Raw genomic sequence first — 18364 nt, 5'->3', positions numbered from 1 at the left:
AAGCCTGATACTTTGCATAAAATAAACAATTTTATTCATAAAGATAGCAAATACAAATATTTTGGATGTTAAAATCTTTCCTCAGAGCTGTTTACTGTTTGTTTTTGGGCAGGCTGTGAAAGCGGTCGCAGTATATTTTGGCTAAACGCAGGGCGGCAGTCTAGACGTGAGCAGTTCCCCCCCAAACACAACTCCAGCTCAGGCACAAGACTCAGCGCCATTACGATGGAAACGGAATAACAGAGACTGGTCGATTACACGTGAATTACTTCTGTTTAGTGTTTAATTTGTACTTTTGTTAAACGAGTTTAAATAGGCAATATGTATACATTAAAACAATAAACTGCTGTAAATGATAAATAAAGGAAATTAAAGGAAGTTATCATGCAAACCAGTGGTTGTGTGGAGTATTTTACAAAGTTTAGATGATTTAAGTTAATCTGTAAACATTATTTCATGTATAAAATAAAAAATAAGCTATATTATAATAAAAATGAATCAACCCATTATGATGAGTTAAATAAACAACCAAATTTGCTGGGTAAAATTAACCCCAAATGTGTTCTGTCCTATATTCCTATAATTACCCAGCCAACAAACTGGGTTGTTTTTAACCCAGTGTTTTTTAGAGTGTAGTAAACTGAGTTCTTAGAACTACGTGGTGCGAAAGCACCTAAAATGTACCTTCTAGGTACTTTAATTACAAAATACTTTAGGTACTTTAATTACAAAGTTTTGAAAAGGTCCAGTGACAGCTTTTGTACCTTTGTTTTCCTGAGAGTGCAGAATACAGTATGAGTTCTTGTAAAATAATTTGTGTTAATACTCAAATTGGGTCAGTGAGTAAGTTTAAAAACACAACCACTTGACTATTTGAACAATGTCCTTACTACCTTTCTGGGCCTTAAAGGAGTAGTTCACTTCCACAACAAAAATTTACAGAAAATGTATTCACCCTGTTGTCATCCAAGATGGTCTTATCTAGCAAAACAATCAGTCATTTTCTAATCTGGGTCAATACAGTTAGGATAGGGCAAAAAACTCCCATTTCATTTTCTCCTCCAACTTCAAAATCATCCTATATTGCTGTTTTACCTTTTGTTTTTGCAAAGGGCAACTGACCTTTCTTTGCATGTTCACTTTGTAAACACGGGGCCAGTACTTATGCACAACGTAGGATGATTTTGAAGTTGGAGGAGAAAATGAGATGAGAGTTTTTTGACATACACTGGGCCTACTGACCCAGATTACACAGAGTACGCATGTGCATGGCAGAGCTAGACAAGACGAGCATTTGAGGTTAAAAAGTATACACATTTAAATTTTTTTTTTTAGAAAATAACCAATCATTTTGCTAGATAAGACCCTTATTCCTCGGCTGCATTGAAACTGTATTTTGGACGTTCAAACTCACTGCACCACTGAAGTCCACTACATGGGGTGAGTAGATTATCTGTAATTTTTTTGTTTAGGAAGTGAACTTTTCCTTTAAAAGTATCAGTTGCGTTGTCTATGCAGGGTCAGAAAGCTTTCGGATTTCATCAAAAATATCTTAATTTGTGTTCTGAAGATGAACAAAGGTCTTACGTGTTTGGAACGACATAAGGGTGAGTAATTAATGACAGAATTTCCATATCTGGGTGAACTATCCCTTTACCAGATTTGGAAAACACTTCATACAATTGCCAACTTTGTGAACCATTACAGAGTAAAACTGGACATAAACGACTGAGGATTACACACTAAGTTGTTCCAAACACAATCTCACAGAGAAACATGTACCTCGTCAGTGTTTCCCCTGCCCAGTGGCACCCCCGGCCCCCCAGAAGGTCAAGTTAATATTACTTTCAATATAGTGCCAGATCACAACAGAAGTCATTTAGGGTTACCTTTCCTATAGAACAGGTCTATAATCTTTTATTAAACAAACTAAATAACCTTATAATATTTTTCTTATTTACACGACGGCATGTAATTTCTGTTTTTACATGGACACGTGTCTATAATTTCCCCTCCGCAAAATATATGGCGACATGAACACATAATCTTCTTTGAGTCACTTCATGTGAATTTTACGGTTTCATTTGAAAAAACTAGCATCCTATCATACTGTATACAAAGAGAATCTAAACAGCAACCCCTTAAAATAAAAGTGCAGTTTAACATGTAACATAAATATATAAGTCTTGTATGACTTTTGTACAGTAAAATGTAGGTCTTTATATATTCCTATTTCTGCCAAATTTAAATGAAACAAATATATGATAAAAATAAATATTACTACAAGATTAACCACTTAACAGTAGAAAAAATACAATTATTATTAAAACTTATATATGTTTTTTTGTGAGTATGTTGAGCTCTTTTTTTAAACCTGTGTGTCACATTGCAAATGTGACGTGTGAAAGCAAACAAGCTTGGATTTTCTTTCCAAAGACAAGGATCATAAACAGAGTCTGCAGTTGAGTCTGTCACTGCTCAGAACCTGCACTTCACCAGCTGCATAAACACACACAAAAATACCTTAACTGACTCATGATGCCTCCTCACACAACCAAACATTCCTCCTCATACACTCACAAACCACTAAAACACTCTGACTACCTCACTTAACTCACATCTAAAGATTAAAACACTGAGCTGAAACAGAGACCACCGCTCTCTTCATTGGTGGGACAAAGCAATTACCTGGGAATCAGGTCATGACTGAGTTTATCTTTTCAACTCTAGAGTAAATGTATTCATCTGATGTAGACATAACATAGGCCCTGGGGTAACAACACCTGCTCCAACCCATCAAAGATGATGGACCTTTCCATAAGAGCTGAAATTTAATTTACCTAACAGGCGAATATAAATGAAAAATATACCATTAGGATGTAAAATAATCACACACTAAAACAGAAAACTGTTTCCATGTAAATTCATCAGTAAACTCAATATCTGAGAGCAAGACCCATGCACAAATCATAAAAGAGAGGACAGACAATTGCTAACAGAAACCACGTCACATAAGAGTTCTTCATTATGAGGGAGCCTGGTTGCCTAGTTACCACAGCAGCCTGCTACGTGCATGTTTTTGGGCTGGTCTACACAATCTATGTCACGCTCCATTGTGACTGCTGCCTGAGAGGCTAAACGCCTCCTTTAGGTAAAGCATGTGTACGTGTTTGTGTGTGGGAGAGCCTTCTCCAGGTCTTTGGCTAACGTGGGTGATTACGTGCAAAAGCGTTCATGGGACTGACATCTGCATGCAGGGAATCAAACACGTGTTGGTTTTGTTCAAAAAAGCTAGTAAGCTGCCAACCTACGCATCCTTTTATGACATCATAACAACACTCTTGACATAAAGGCTGCTACAAACATTGCCTCATTTTTGTAACCATTGCATGTGTTTTCCATCGAGAAACCCAGAACGCAGGGAAACAATTTATCAAAAATGGCAAATGAAGCAAGAGGAATGCTGATCATAAATATAATTCATTCAATACCAAAAAATACTTCACTCAATATTTGTGTGCTATGTATTTTTACACTAACCAGTTAAATTCAAAGTCAGTTTCATTGTTCAACTCAATCAAGCAGTCACCAGACAGGCAAGATTCAGACATCGGGAATTCAGTTCAGAAACATTATGGATGAGCACGGTCATAACAAAAATTAATCTGTCTATTAGGATGTGTCTGTTAGGTTTATGAGTTAGTATTTGTTTCAGCATTAAATAGGTGGGACTTGCAGTTAACTCATTTGGAAAAAAAAGTTTTTGAACGCATTTTTGATCATTCAGATTATGCAATCATCATTCATGTGAATGAACACCAATTTGCCTCAGATTTCAGGCTTTTGTTGGCAATCTCCAGAAAACAGTGAAAATTGCTGTCTAAAATCATGTATAAGGAACATGAGGAGCAATGTTGCTGCTATTAAATTTATTTTTTTCAGTATTGCTGTGAACTATACACCTTTTTATAGAAGCTGGGCTTTATTACATATTCATAAACCATGAGTAGCAGCTATCTCAAGGACATGGCGGATGACAATTAGTCTCTGATCTTACATTTCTGGTTAAAATAAATGAAAGGAGATTAAAAAAAATGGTGGTCTACAACAGCAATGCACCAGATAGCCTATCCAAAGCAAAGAATGTCATTTGTAGTTTTATTTGTAACTTTAGCAACAGCAGAAAAACAGTTGTCAGCAGAAAAACATTATGATTTTCCTGAAAAGTTTGAATCCTTTAGTCTCAACTTATTAGTTAATTTAAAGGGATAATTAACCCAAAAATGAAAATCGTATCCTTCCAAACCCATAAGACCTTCGTTCATTCTTAGAATACAAATTAAGATATTTTTGATGAAATCTTGGAGCTTTCTGACCCTGCATACACAGCAGTACAACTACCACATTCAAGGCCCAGAAAGGTAGTAAGGACATTGTTAAAATAGTCCATATGAAATCAGTGGTTCAACCTTAATTTTATGAAGTTTTGAAAATACTTTTTGTGCACAAAGGAAACAAAAATAATGACTTTATTGAGTTATTTCTTTCATGTCAGTCTTCGACATGCGTTCACGAGAGTACTATGACGTATGCGTCTGTGTAAATGAGGTTCATCATATTCGGGTTCTACGTCAGAACGCCGGCAGCACCACACAGATGCATGATACTGTCATGAACATGCGTTGAAGACTTACACAGAAGAGAAGAAATTGTTCAATAGAGTCATTATTTTTGTTTTCTTTGCACACAAAAAGTATCCTCGTGGCCTATGCAGGGTCATAAAAATCTTTGATTTCCATCTAAAAAAATCTTAATTTCTGTTCCAAAGATGAAGGTCTTTCAGGTTTGGAACAACATGAGGGTGAGTAATTAATGACAGAATTTTGATTTCTGGGTGAACTAATGCTTTAAGTGAATGCTTGATTTAAAGTATTTTTGTATCTGGTGCTGATCCATATTCAATTTTCCATTTGCTTTCAAATTTAAAATTAGATTATTTTTCTTTTAAATCCAATACTTTCTGCACAGAAACCACAACACATTAGATTCAACTACATGCAACTATAGAAGACAAATGGAAGCCTGTATGAGTCTTCAGCTCATGTTTTTAACATTTTCATTAAAGAGGTGTGGTTGGGAGGGGGTGCTGATATCATTAACCCATTTAATGCCAAGTGCCAAACAATCCGTACCCCAGACTGAGATGATCAAGTGAAATCATTTACATGCAAGACACAAATGTCAAGGATGTCGAGGATCAAATGGCTATATATGAGCAGAATATCATTACAGTAAATGGCAAAGAAACCCAATGAAATGCTGTAATTAATGCAATCAGATTCTTTTTATCATCAAATGCAGCATGACCATTAGTTCAGCGGCTGTTACTCAAAACAATGAAAGCTGCAGCTCATTTCAAATGTAAAAATTAAATTCTGGTGCACAGTGTTTAATTATACAGCATCATACAGCATTATTTTAATGTACACAGCCAAAAGAGTTATTCATTAGCATACCAATTCATTTCAGTGATCTGCCATATTTACTTTTTAGATCCAGATTGTGTGAGATAACCAACCAAACCTTAAACCTTTAAATGTCCAGCAGTCACTACTCCAGTCTTCAGAGTCACATGATTCTTGAGAAATCATTCTAATGCTGATTTGGTTCTCAAGAAACACTTCTCTTAGCATTCTGAATACTGATACATTTATTCAACATTTTTCTGAATAAAAAAAAATGCATAAGAACAGCATTTATTTCAAATAGTAATATGTCTTTCCTGCCACCTTTGATCAATTTAATTGCTGAATTAAAAAAAATCTTAATGACGCCAAACTTTCGAATGGTAGTGTACACTGCCCTCCAAAAGTTTGGAAATGCCCTAGAAAAGTGGGGTTTTGGACAATACTGGCATGAATCCTGTTTAGTTTGTGATAATTTTGCACTGATATAGGACAACAAAAACACAAACTACTCAGTTTATACACAGAAAAAACGTAAATTTTCGATTCATCAAAATATCCACCATTAGCAGCTATTACAGCACTGCATAAACTGGGCCTAAATTCATTGTATTCTTAACTTAATTGGCAATCAATTGTTGAAGCCATTAAGGTGTGCTGACCCAAAAATCTTTTAAAAACCTGGGACAAGTTTAAACCAGTAACCAGGCATCACAGCCGACAAAGGGGCATGTCTGACTTTGACATCTATATATTGCCATTATTATGTAATCAAAATGAAAATTATTATTGCTGGTTTTCAATGATAATGTCAAGTTACTTTAATGTATTTGCACCAAAAAATGCTAAGGATTTATGCTGATATGTCCAAAACCACACTTTGCCAGGGGTGTTTCCAAACTTTTGGAGGGTAGTGTATATGTGTCCTATTTTCACTTGAGGGAAGTTTATACAAAGGAGTTAAACTCTTGATAATAATGCTTTCATAGCAACAGCTGCTTTGGAGACACTTGTAGACAATCAAATACCAAAGTGTTTCTTCACCAGGGTCAAACAGAGCTATGCAGAGTATTTCGGAATTTGCTGAATTTATATAAATATTTTCTTAAAAGCTATTCAACTATCTAAACAAGAAGTATATTACCACATTATCACGCACCATCTCTTTTCGCTTCCTTTTTTCGAAGCAGATGAGCACCAGTGCTTACATAAAGCTGACGTTGGCTAACATAGCCTGTTGAAGCTGGTGAAAGTGTGGACAGCACAAAGGCAGCCGCTCCATCCAGCGGGCATTCATTTTATCAGCGTCAGGGTGGCGGAGTGCACGGCTGTCATGGGGATGAGATACGGCAGGCCGAGGTCCCATCTGATGTCCTGACAGTGTCTGCTCACCCCTGGCCTGCCCAGCTGCGAGTCCTCCTCTCTCACAGTGTATGACAGGCAGACTCAGGGGCAGCTAATGCACAGAACATGCCTCATAAAACAAAAGGAGTGAATAATGTAGAGGGGGCTTTTTTTTTTTTTTTTTTTTTTTTTTTTTACAGTTCAGGATAAATTACCTTGACATCTTGAGAAAGGTCTTGAGAGGAAGCCAATATGAAGTTTTATAGCCCCAGTCTTGCTCTTGAAGGCTCACTATTGGAGCTTTCATATAATTACACAAGACTAACCTCCGGCTGTGTTTATGGCATATTTTAAAAAATACATAAAAATCTCACTGGCAAGAGATGGAAATCTGTATAGATAAAGGTTGCAGAGGTCAGAACATCATTGTCTTCGATATAAAAGATCTAAGACGCACTGAAAATCTGGCATTCAGAAACTTCTTGAAACGTTTTAGGATTTATACATTTCAAACAAATAAACATTATGATGTAAAATTAAAACTAAATTATATACTTCTAATCAAATCATTTACAGTGACCACAAGAACCCCTTTGTACAAAGGTCAAATGTTCTTTAGTTTTCAAACTTAAAAGTATTGCTAGCGTTAGAAGAAAATAAAAATATATATAAATATATATAAATACAAAGTATTACATTAAAAGTTCACAAGTGGTGTCAGACTAGGATTCTACTATATGCTTAATAGGCATGTGTACTTGCACAAAAAGCAAAACACTTCTAAAACATTTTACATAAATGTGTATTTTATGTAAATGTAACGCACTTATTTATTTATTTTAGCTAAAGTGCTTTTTTTAAAAATATTTATATAGAAATTTAGCTATAGACTGCTTTAGCTTTAGACACTTGCTTTTAGAAGATGATTTTCTCTCCACCTTTCAAAGTTGGTCTTTGGATAGAGTTGTACAGAGCCCCCTTGTGGCTGATTTGAGAGGACTGATACAGAGTTTATACAAATTAATCAAGGGTTTGTGCAAATTAGCCTCTTCTTAGTATTTAGGTTGAGGGAGCTTCCCATAATTTAGAAACACAGCTGCTTATGAAAGCACAAGAGGCATTAAACACGAAATGCAGGCACCCAAGTGTTCATTAAAAATCTTTTTGGCAAGCACCTTTTTCATTGTAGGTCCCTTCGCGTAATTCGCCGCCAAGATCTTCGCTGATTAGCTTGTTATGTGTGAGTGACATGTCTCTCTTTTGAGACCTTGAGCCTGATGATTCCCTATTCCAAACAGCAGGTGGATTGAGCGGGGCCTTTGTTCATGACTAACGAGACACAAAGAAGATTGACACACGGCATCGGGAGGAGAAGGTCTCCAAGGGAAGCATTGTTTGAGGAGATTATGCTGTGGAAACAAAACTAAGGCTTTCCCTGTTTTCCCAGGGAAAAAAATCCTTCAAATGAATTCACTGTGAGAGGAAAGAGAACATTTATGAAGAAGAAATAGAGCGCTGAAGGTGTCAAAGCATCTGAAGACAACCATTTCTGACTGCTTTGGAAATAATTGAGATGGTTGATTATAATCAGTATACAAGGCCCAACTGAAAAACCCATTTTAACAAAAAACAGTCTACATATTAAAACAATAATGGTTTGGGTAAAACCACTCTCTTCTCGGTATGCTAACGTCCTCAAGTCAAAATCCACAATAACATCCTAGAAAAAGGGATCTGTTACCCCCAAGTCAAAAATCTGTCATTAAAATGGAAATTGCCTCAGATAAGAGTAAATGAAGGTCAATTAAAAACTCTAATAGGCACAAAAAGAGATAAAGCCTTCAAAGCCTTTTCGGCAGAAAATAACTGCACATACTATATGACAAACCCAGACCTCAGAGAATACATTTACAAAAATGAAATCATTCCTACATGAAAAGCACATAATGATAAAATGTAATTCAAACCACTATATTAGCTATTGTCAAGATTATAATTATTACAAGCCTGAATAGTCTGAACAGATTTACATATTTTTCAAAATTGCAATTATGGTGACATTATAAACCTTAACTGTTTAAATGAGGTATGAATAATGTGTATTAAAACATGGCATCTAATAAAAAAAAATCTGTAAATGAAGCCACAAATTGTGAAAAGCTCAGAAACATTTTGCTCTGGGTCTGGTGTTGATCTTGGGTTGCCTCCAGAAACACTTTGCAAATGGTTTTATAATATTAAGGCTTAGTTTATTTTCATTCTATGGAAAAATAAAATGCAACTTTTTGCTATATAACTCCTGTGCTCCACACTGTTTCCACCACTGAAAAAAAAAAAAAAACATAATTGTGACTTTTTAATCTTACAATTCTGACTTTTTTCTTGCAATCGTAAGTTTACATAATCGCTTTTTTTCTGGAAACTGCATGATATAAACTCGCAATTCTGACTTTTTTCTCAGAATTCTGTGACATAAATTCTGACTTTTTTTCTTGGAAATGAGTGATATAAACTCCAACTCTGACTTTTTCCTCGCAATCTCGAGTTTACATATCGCAATTCTGACTTTTTTTCTTGAAATTGCATGATATAAACTCGCAATCCTGACTTTTTTCCTCAGAATTGCATAATATAAACTCGCAGTTCCGACTTTTTTCTCAGAATTACATGATATAAACTTGAAATTTAGATTTTTTTTTCTTGGAATTGCACGATATAAACTTGAAATTCTGACTTTTTTCTTGGAATTGCGTGATATAAACTCACAATTCTGAATTTTTTCCTTCGAATTGTGCGATACAAACTTGCAATTCCTTTTTTTTTTTCTTAGAATTGCATGATATAAACTTGAAATTCTGACTTTTTTCTTGGAATAACGTGATATAAATGTGCCATTCAGACTATTTTTCTCAGAATTCTATGATACAAACTTGAAATTCTGATTTTTTTCCTGGAATTGCGTGGTATAAACTCGCAGTTCTGAATCGAATTCTCAGAATTGTAAGTTTATGTATCACGATTCTGCCTTTTATAACTTGCAATTGCGAGTTTGTATCACGCAATCCCAAAAAAAGTCACACTAACTTTTGTAAGTTTATAAAGAGAGATGTAAACTTTTTTCCCAGAATTGCAAGTTTGTATCAGTTCTGACTTTATAACGCACAATTGCAAATTCATATCATGCAGTTCTGACTTTATAACTCGCAATTGTGAGTTTATATCATGCAATTCTGAGAAAAAAAAGTCAGAATTGTTAGTTCATATCTTGCAAATGTGAGTTTATAACTTACAATTCTGACTTTATAACTTCCAATTGCAATTGTGAGTTTTCATCAAGCACTTCTGAGAAAAAAAAAAAAGTCTAATTTGCAAGTTTGTATCCTGCAGTTCTGATGAAAAAAGAATTGTAAGATAAAAAGTCACAATAACCTTTTTTTTATTCAACAGTGGAAACAGGCATCTATACCAGACTCCATACATATAAAACTGACTGTGCCTAAATTATTTACTAGGTCACCAGCAAAAAAAAAATAAATATAAAAAAATATTCACACAACTCTGTACTACTCAGCATAAACTTTTTCATTCTGCTTGGGAAAAAAAAACGTTGGTTTTGTGGTTACCTTATGACTGATTGTGGCCAGTGAAAGCCATTACTTTACACATTGTTTTGCACTGCATTTCATTTCTGTGCACCAACAATACTCAATCTCAAACTTACTGGTTTCAGCTATCCACCTGCAGAAAACACATTCAAGGCTAAGGGAAATTAAATTGTTTGTGAATTTAGCTTCCACCAGCAGACTGCATCTTTTTTAAGTAAAACAGTGAGTATAGTTTACGTTTCAGGTAACCAGCATGATATGTTATGCTCAAAGGCTCAATGTTTAGAGTCTGGCCTTCACTTTTCTATTATGCTCCACATTGAAAAATACATTAAAAATTAATTACTTTATTCTAAAGATGATCGAAAGGACAAGGAAACATGTCTGTCCAATGTCCAAACACATCAGAAAACTGACATCAGTCACACAGAAGTCTTTCGCTGAAGCTGAAATGTGAGTATATAAGATTCTGTATATAAATACATGAAATCTTTAATAACATTTATTCAACAGACATTGTAAATATATTACATAGCATATTCTGTTGAAGAAACACATTGTGACATTTCTTACTGATGATTTCTAAACAGTTTGATATCTTAAAGGTCAATTGCTTCCACTGTCTGGAAATCTTGTTAGCTTGCAGTGAATGTATTTTTGCTTAGAGGCTATTCCTGAAATGTATGCAGAAACCCACTAGTAAAATATGCTGATCAGGCTGAGAATGGCTAAGGCTGGTCATTTCTGCTTGTGTATGCCAGTTAGGATCTGTCTGTGACCTCCACATCCTTAAGAACTCACATCTAATAACTGCACTGATCTCTACATGTTTTGTAAAGGAAGTGGTTTTAACCACTTGAAGAATGTTTCTTTTAGACACTTCAGCATGAAACCAACATATTAAGCAGAATAATATGTCAAAACAAGATTCACAAACAAAAAAAAATCAGTATGGTAAACATCGGTTCTCACTTTTGAGATCATTTCTCAAACACTGCCTCACAGTGGAAGCATTAGAAGACAAAGAGCTCATCTTAAATGTCCTGAGAAAAAAAAACCCTGACATAACAGTTTCGACATAAAAATTCATCTCTGCACTACATTCAAAAAATACTATGCTTTGATTATGCGAGAACTAGTAGCTACTTTGGCAATTGTACATATTAAACTAATCAACAAGTGATCATAAAAAGTGTTTAAATGTATAAAACAGCTTTAGATTTACAGAAAGCTAAAACATTCTGGAGAAAATGAAAGAGATTGTTGCATAAATTGTTGGTCCAGTTGTTTCTAAGCTCACACCAGCCAAGTCAATTACCTTGCAATTGTCAGTTCAAGGAAAGAAATGGATTGAGTTTTGGCTGGCAGCATTTCAGTGTCCACTCTGAAATGGCCTGTCGAGAACACTGACAACCTGACATGGTTCTGATTAGGAGTGAAGCTGAGAGCATATGCCCTCTAAACGAAAACTTCTCTCAGGATGGGACTTTTGCTTTCTCATCCCTCCGTATCTCAAAATCCATTTATAAGCTGACATATATGTTTGGGTGCTATTATACGCTACACATCTTTCAAACAACTGGAAAATGTCTGAAGGAAGCAGTGGCAGTTCTGACTCGTGGGGCCCCTTGTAAGATCAGACATGGGAGAACACTATTACCTGTTAAAATCCAGTGGAAATTACATACAATTTCGATACAGAGAAAACGATGATTTTTAAAAATAAATACTGATTGTGCATACATTTGACACAGGACCTTTTTATTTTGTGATTGGTTATTCTGACCTGTAGGCTTACTATGTCATTTTAGGAACAGGTTGACAATATTTCAAATCCAGATGCTTTATACCATTTTAAAAAAATACATATCCCTGTAAAAGGATTGTTATGCTATAAAAATAAATAAAACAATACTAACTTGCTCTCAAATTAGGTTTGGATGCTCATGAGTAGAATTTAAATAGCACCTACATGGTTTTAGATATAAATAATTTTTTAATTCAACCAGCCAAGTGTGTATGTAGGGGGCAATGTGTGGGTGTCGGTGTGTGCATGCATAGTCACCTTGCCTGACTCAATCTCATGCTGAGTGTCAAACAAGTGACCACAGGACACTAATGAGGACCAGATCTGTGCCAACTCAACATTCAACACCTACACCCTCCACACCACAGTAATCTGACCAACCACAACTCCTTTACAGAATTTCTAGAAACCTGAAACTAACACAACAAACACAATCCACAAACCACAGAAACTTTAAAGAACCAATGCTACAAATCTAAACCCAATCTAACCACCATTTTTGACTCCCGCTGTCTTATTTTCCAACACATTTGATATGCACTTTTTCTGCTGTAATTGTCAACAATGCTGGTTTTAAACTTTTTTATTAACAGAAACTTGGAGAGTTTATATTCAAGATTCTGATTCTGTTTAAAAAATATTACTAAAGGAAAAAATGAAATCCATTTACATCTTGATTTTTTGTGTTTTTAGCCTTTTACTTAGGCTATGTTTACACCAGTGTGTTTTTGTTTTAAAATGCATAACTTTAGCTACGGTCATACCTGCCGTTTACACTACTCTGCCGGTTTTGAACCTTAAAAATGGAGACTTTCAAGAATGCTGCAGACCCCGTTTTGGTTTGAAGACTCTGAGGTTGCATTTCAGTGTAAACAGACCAAAACTGAGGCTAGGTTTACACTAGTGTGTTTTCGTTTTAACACCTGATATTGTGTTAGGCCTGATATTTACACTATTCTGGCGTTTTTTACCCTCAAAACTGGAATTCTGAAAACGCTGCAGACCCTGTTTTAGTTTGAATACTCCAGGGTTGTGTTTCAACGTAAACGGACCAAAACGTAGACTTTTGAAAACAATGGTGTGGCAGCTAGGGATGGTACGATAAATCGATTCATGGACCGATTCTGAGATCTTCCGAATGCATCATGATTCTCTTTGGAATCGATTCTTAGAGCTTAGATTTTAACAGCAGATGGTGCTCTAATGTAGTTTTTATCCGCACACTCAAACACTTATTAAAAAAGTGCTGAAGAGCACTTGTGCGTTCGGCTAAGTGCTTTTATGATGCAAGATTAATGTAAATACAGCCCACTGTAAACACCCTTGTAATTCGCTTCAATCTTTTCAAATTGTCTGAATGATTATTTTAGGTTCAAGAGAGTGTAAGGATTTGGAAATAAGCAGAGCACGACTGTTTCTAAAGCACGTAGTGCCATCTGCTGTTCAAAACTAAGCTCAGAATCGATTTGAGAAAGAATCGTAAGGTGCTCGGAATATCTTAAAATCAGAATTCAGAATCTGAATCATTTCTCGATTCGCGTTGCAACGATTTTTCCCTAGTGGCTGCTCACATTCGCTCTGCAGATCCTTGATGACGGAGTAAACAATAACTTCAGGCTCATTATGCATAGTGACATCTGACATGTGAATTCAGTTGTGTAGTGTGGACTGAGATTGTTTCTGAAACGCAGTGAAAGCGCCAGTGTAGACAAGGGCCCGTTTCCTTTTAACATGCCGTTTTAAAATGACAATGCACTAGTGTAAACAGGACCTTATGCTCCAATTATTTTTAAAAAACATAATTAAATGAATTAAAAATCATCCTGTGGCCCCCTTGAAAGTTTGCTGAGGCCCCCCAGTGGACCCCGGCCCCCTGGTTAAGAATCAGTGCTTTATCTCCAGTGAACCCAAACAAAAACAAACTGAACTCAACAAACCTAAACCTAAAATTAAAACCACAATTCTGCAGGCCTTTTATTCTTACAGTGCCCCTAATCAAATGTTTGAAAGTTTAAAGCTTAGTTAAAATAAATATAAAGCAACAGGACAAAAGACAGAGCGTTTCAAATATACACAGTAACACTGGCGAAGAAAGGCATGGTGCACTCATGAGATTATACGAAAGACTGATCTGATGGCTTTGTGCAGATCCAAACAGAATATTCTCTTATATAACGGCCCGGGCGCTAATCCCTCAACACCACTGCCCTGCAGTTGTTCTTCACTCAACATAACTGCCATTAGAGGCCGATTATGGCCATCAGCGACACATTTCAATAGATAATTGAAAAGCATGGATTCAGCTGGCGCTCACACACACACTGATTTGAAATAGCCTGATCTGGGGGATTATAAAGTAAATTAAGCCAAGCAGCAGCTAACATGATAAACAAATCATCCAAACAAACATTTTTTCGAGAGAAAGTAAATATGTCACCCTCATGTCCCTCACATCACCCACACGTGTGATGCTTTTTTTGTGCTTAAATTCATTATCCATTTACTGCACAGCTGGAGGAGGACAATGCAAAGCATACCTGTAAATGAAATAAATCACACTAATTTTTGCAATTTTACCATCATAGTTCACGTAGGGTCATGATTTGTAGTGAATGTAGTATTTCAGGTTAATTTCCCCTGACACACTGACCCAAATACACACTGAATGAGCTCCTTAAGGACATCAAGGCTGACTCCTTTCATCAACATCTGAAGATTTAGCTTTCATATCCATCCAAACCCACTATTTTATTACATCAGAATGATCACCTTCTTACTTAGTATTTGTTTATGTAAAAATGACATATTTTATAAGCTTTAAGCATTATTTGCTCAATGCTCAGGTAGCCACCCATTGACTAGCAGCAGCATTACAAACTGGGTACCAATCTTCTTTCAATAACTGAGCATCGCCTGAATAGCTTAAACAATCAAATGACTACAAGCACTGCTTTAATTAAACGTTAAGTGAACCAGTACAAATCAATATAACATATTGAGCATTTGAAGATCTCAAATAATGAAACGCTTGCTCTGACACCGGTAACGTGAAAACAGACTTCAACCTCACCTCGAACATTGGAGATGCTCCTTTTTCGGGCAGTGTACATCCCAGCAGTTCGGCGAGGAACTTTGCCATATAAATGTGTGTTGTGTGTTTCGCCGGTGGATTGAAAACGCCGCTGGCTGCCTCTTGTTACTCTCACTACAGTGCCCACAGGTAGTCTTGTTCCAGGAGCGGTTTCCTGCAGCACAACAGACCGATTTGTCGCTCCTTGGACTTTCCTTTCAGCATTTCTTTGACTCTGAGCGCATAGGATTGATTTTAAAAGGTGTGACAGCTCATTGTCTTTGTCTAGTCAAGAGCGCGTGTGTCTGCATACAGCGGCTCGCGAGCACAGCGGAGTCGAGCTCATTGAAAGCCACTTGTAATCCTTGCGTAGGGGAGGGAGGAATCGGTGAGGGGACGCCAGATACAGATGTAAAGCTCCGACAGGTTGCCTACTTCTTTCTAGAATCTCAAAGAACTTTTTGGCCTGTTATCATATCTAAGAATCAAACTTGAACTTCTGAGGCCATCAAAAGCGCACTCGGTTTGAAAACAGCACACAAATGAAATAAACCCGTTGAAACCCATATATACAGGATTGTGCTTTACATGCAAATTAATTATTTGTTTAATTAGTGTCAATTTTGGAGTAACTGAGTCCACTTTTTTGTTTTGATCGAGGAGTCATTTTTCTTTCGTCTAATGAGGATATATGGGGACTGATCTGAATGATTGGTCAATTCTATTTGTTACACAACGGTATTAGTTCACTTCCAGAATAAAAATTTTACCTATTTGTAGATTGGGAATGCGCCTCCCAATCTACATATATCCTTCTATGTTCGGGTGAATCATTCGTGATCCAGCTTCACTTACAGCAGAAGTGAGTATAAGGGTTTTTTATGAATCTTTGCTATTGCCTTTCCTAATAATGTGCTAGTTAGCAAGTTTAGCAGCTAAATGCGGCTAAAGTAAACAGTCGTCACTCCACAAAGAGAAGAGAGGGGCGTGGCGAGCAGAGCTTATTAACATTTAAAGCAGCCTCTACCAGAACAGGTTTTATTTACACTACCATTGAGAAATTTTAACCAAAGCATGTTATAGACTTTTCATTAAGACCTTAAAGGATCATATCAACTTGTGGAAAATGGGCATCCAATGACCACTTTAAATGGGGATCAACGGGTTGAAGGTCCGAATTGCAGTTTCAGTGCAGCTTCAATAAGGTTCTTATCTAGCGAAAAGATCACTTATTTTCTAAAAAATAAATGGTAATGGTAAGTTGGGATGGTAAGTTTACTTTTTTACATGCTGTTTGAACATTAATGTGTGTTGGCAGTGTATGTACACATCTACCCTGTAATGGTAAAAATCCATGCAGTGGTTTTTAATTAATCTGTAAAAATAATATCCCCTTTTTTAAACGGAGCCATTTTCAGATGCTTGTCGTTGTTGCGTCACACCCACAGAGGCCACTCCCACGATAGTTGATTGACAGGAGCGTCTTACCTCAGATCAGTTGTAACATTCCAGCCTCCATGTTTTGATGCCGGAGCAGGGATGTAAGACAAGAATTGAGCGATTGAGGTGTTGTGTTGCTGGATGTGATAATGAACATAGTGGTCGTCATTTACTCCTGACATCTGTGCTGCTGAAGATGCAGTGGATTACGTTTGTTTGTGAAGAGAATGCACCTCCCGATCTACATATATCTACATATACGTCTATAAGTATATTATAGATTTTTCATTAAGACCCTAAAGAATCATATCAACTTGTGGAAAATGGGCATCCGATGACCCCTTTAATAAATAGAAAATGACATACTTTTTAACCACAAATGCTCCTCTTACAGTAGATTTGCCATACGCTTCTGTGACTTCATGATTCAGTAACTACGTTGAAATGGTAAATGTCCAAGTATTGTACCAGAAGCTCAAAATTATCATATTTGCAGGAAAATTATCGTACGAGTCAAAAGTACAGAATACAGCTATTTATCTAGACCAACAGCTTTTTGACACAACCTGCAAATTACCACAACAGATAAATAACTATGCTATCTTAGTGGGACAGTGAAAACTCCACCTCTCAGTTGCTGTCATCGAAAGCTTGCATGTCGCCAGATGTTGAGGGGGTATTTTTGCGGTACAGATTCAGTGCCGTTATGGACCGCAAAATAGTGCTTGTTGGCTTAAAATAAGTGCACAGTAGACGTAGGGGCCACAGCTAGATCAATTAGTATAGAAACCCTATGATTACAACGACCATCATCTGAAGTGTCACGAAATTCTGAAATGATTGTACATTATGGGATTTTTTTCATTATTGATCATACATCGTACAGAGGTCAAAAGTATTGTACAAATACGATAATTATTATACGTCTGGCAACACTGGCTTAGTTCCTTTTTAGTTCAAAAAGGTAGGGTGGGGCGAAAAACTCCATCTCGTTTTCACAAAATAGGCTCATTGGAAATATGTGCCTCTATATACATTTCTGCAAAACTGAAAAAATGTACCTATATGTACGAATCACTGCAGTGTCCAGTTGAATGAACACTAGAGGCTCTCACACAGAGCTCCGATATGAACCCCGTGAAACTACAGTTTGACAAAACAGCTCAAATCCACATAAGAAAGTTTAATTACACACCTGCATCAACAAATGTGTTTTTACAGTATATCACTTTTGCATTTGTTAACACTATCTGTGTTTCTATCTATCTAGGCTTGGGTTTGGTGTAGGGGAAATTTCCAACACTACAGAGCATTAACCTTTAGTGACACTACGCAGATATTTTGAACAAATGCGTGCCTGTACTAACGTAATAAATATGAGTCGCATACTGTCACATATTGAAAGTATGTTTTAGCGCCACACTTTAGATATTTCACTTTGAAACTGAGACAAAACGTGCAGTAAGGTACATAATTACGGTGTTGCAGAAATGTATGTAGAGGCACGTATTTCTAATGAGCCTGGGTTGCATTTTCGACTCCAACTTCAAAATCATCTGATATCGTTGTTTTACCTTTTTTTGTAAAGGGCGTTTGACTTTCTTTTCACATTCGCTTTGTAAACCTTGTGGCC

General features: G+C 36.3%; 1 protein-coding gene across 1 annotated transcript in view; it reads right to left on the bottom strand.

Moving 5' to 3' along the window:
* Positions 1-15570, bottom strand: part of rasgef1ba (RasGEF domain family, member 1Ba) — an 88384-nt gene extending 72814 nt beyond the window's left edge. The window contains exon 1 of the mRNA XM_051109482.1: positions 15292-15570. Coding sequence (XP_050965439.1) covers positions 15292-15360 — 69 coding nt within the window. The 5' untranslated portion in view covers positions 15361-15570. The remainder of the gene's footprint in view (positions 1-15291) is intronic.
* Between the last annotated feature and the right edge of the window lie 2794 nt (positions 15571-18364).

Source organism: Labeo rohita, chromosome 5 (genome assembly GCF_022985175.1).
Source record: "Labeo rohita strain BAU-BD-2019 chromosome 5, IGBB_LRoh.1.0, whole genome shotgun sequence".
Taxonomy (NCBI): domain Eukaryota; kingdom Metazoa; phylum Chordata; class Actinopteri; order Cypriniformes; family Cyprinidae; genus Labeo; species Labeo rohita.
Note: the sequence above shows the minus strand (reverse complement) of the source record. Positions and strands in the feature narration are given on the sequence as shown.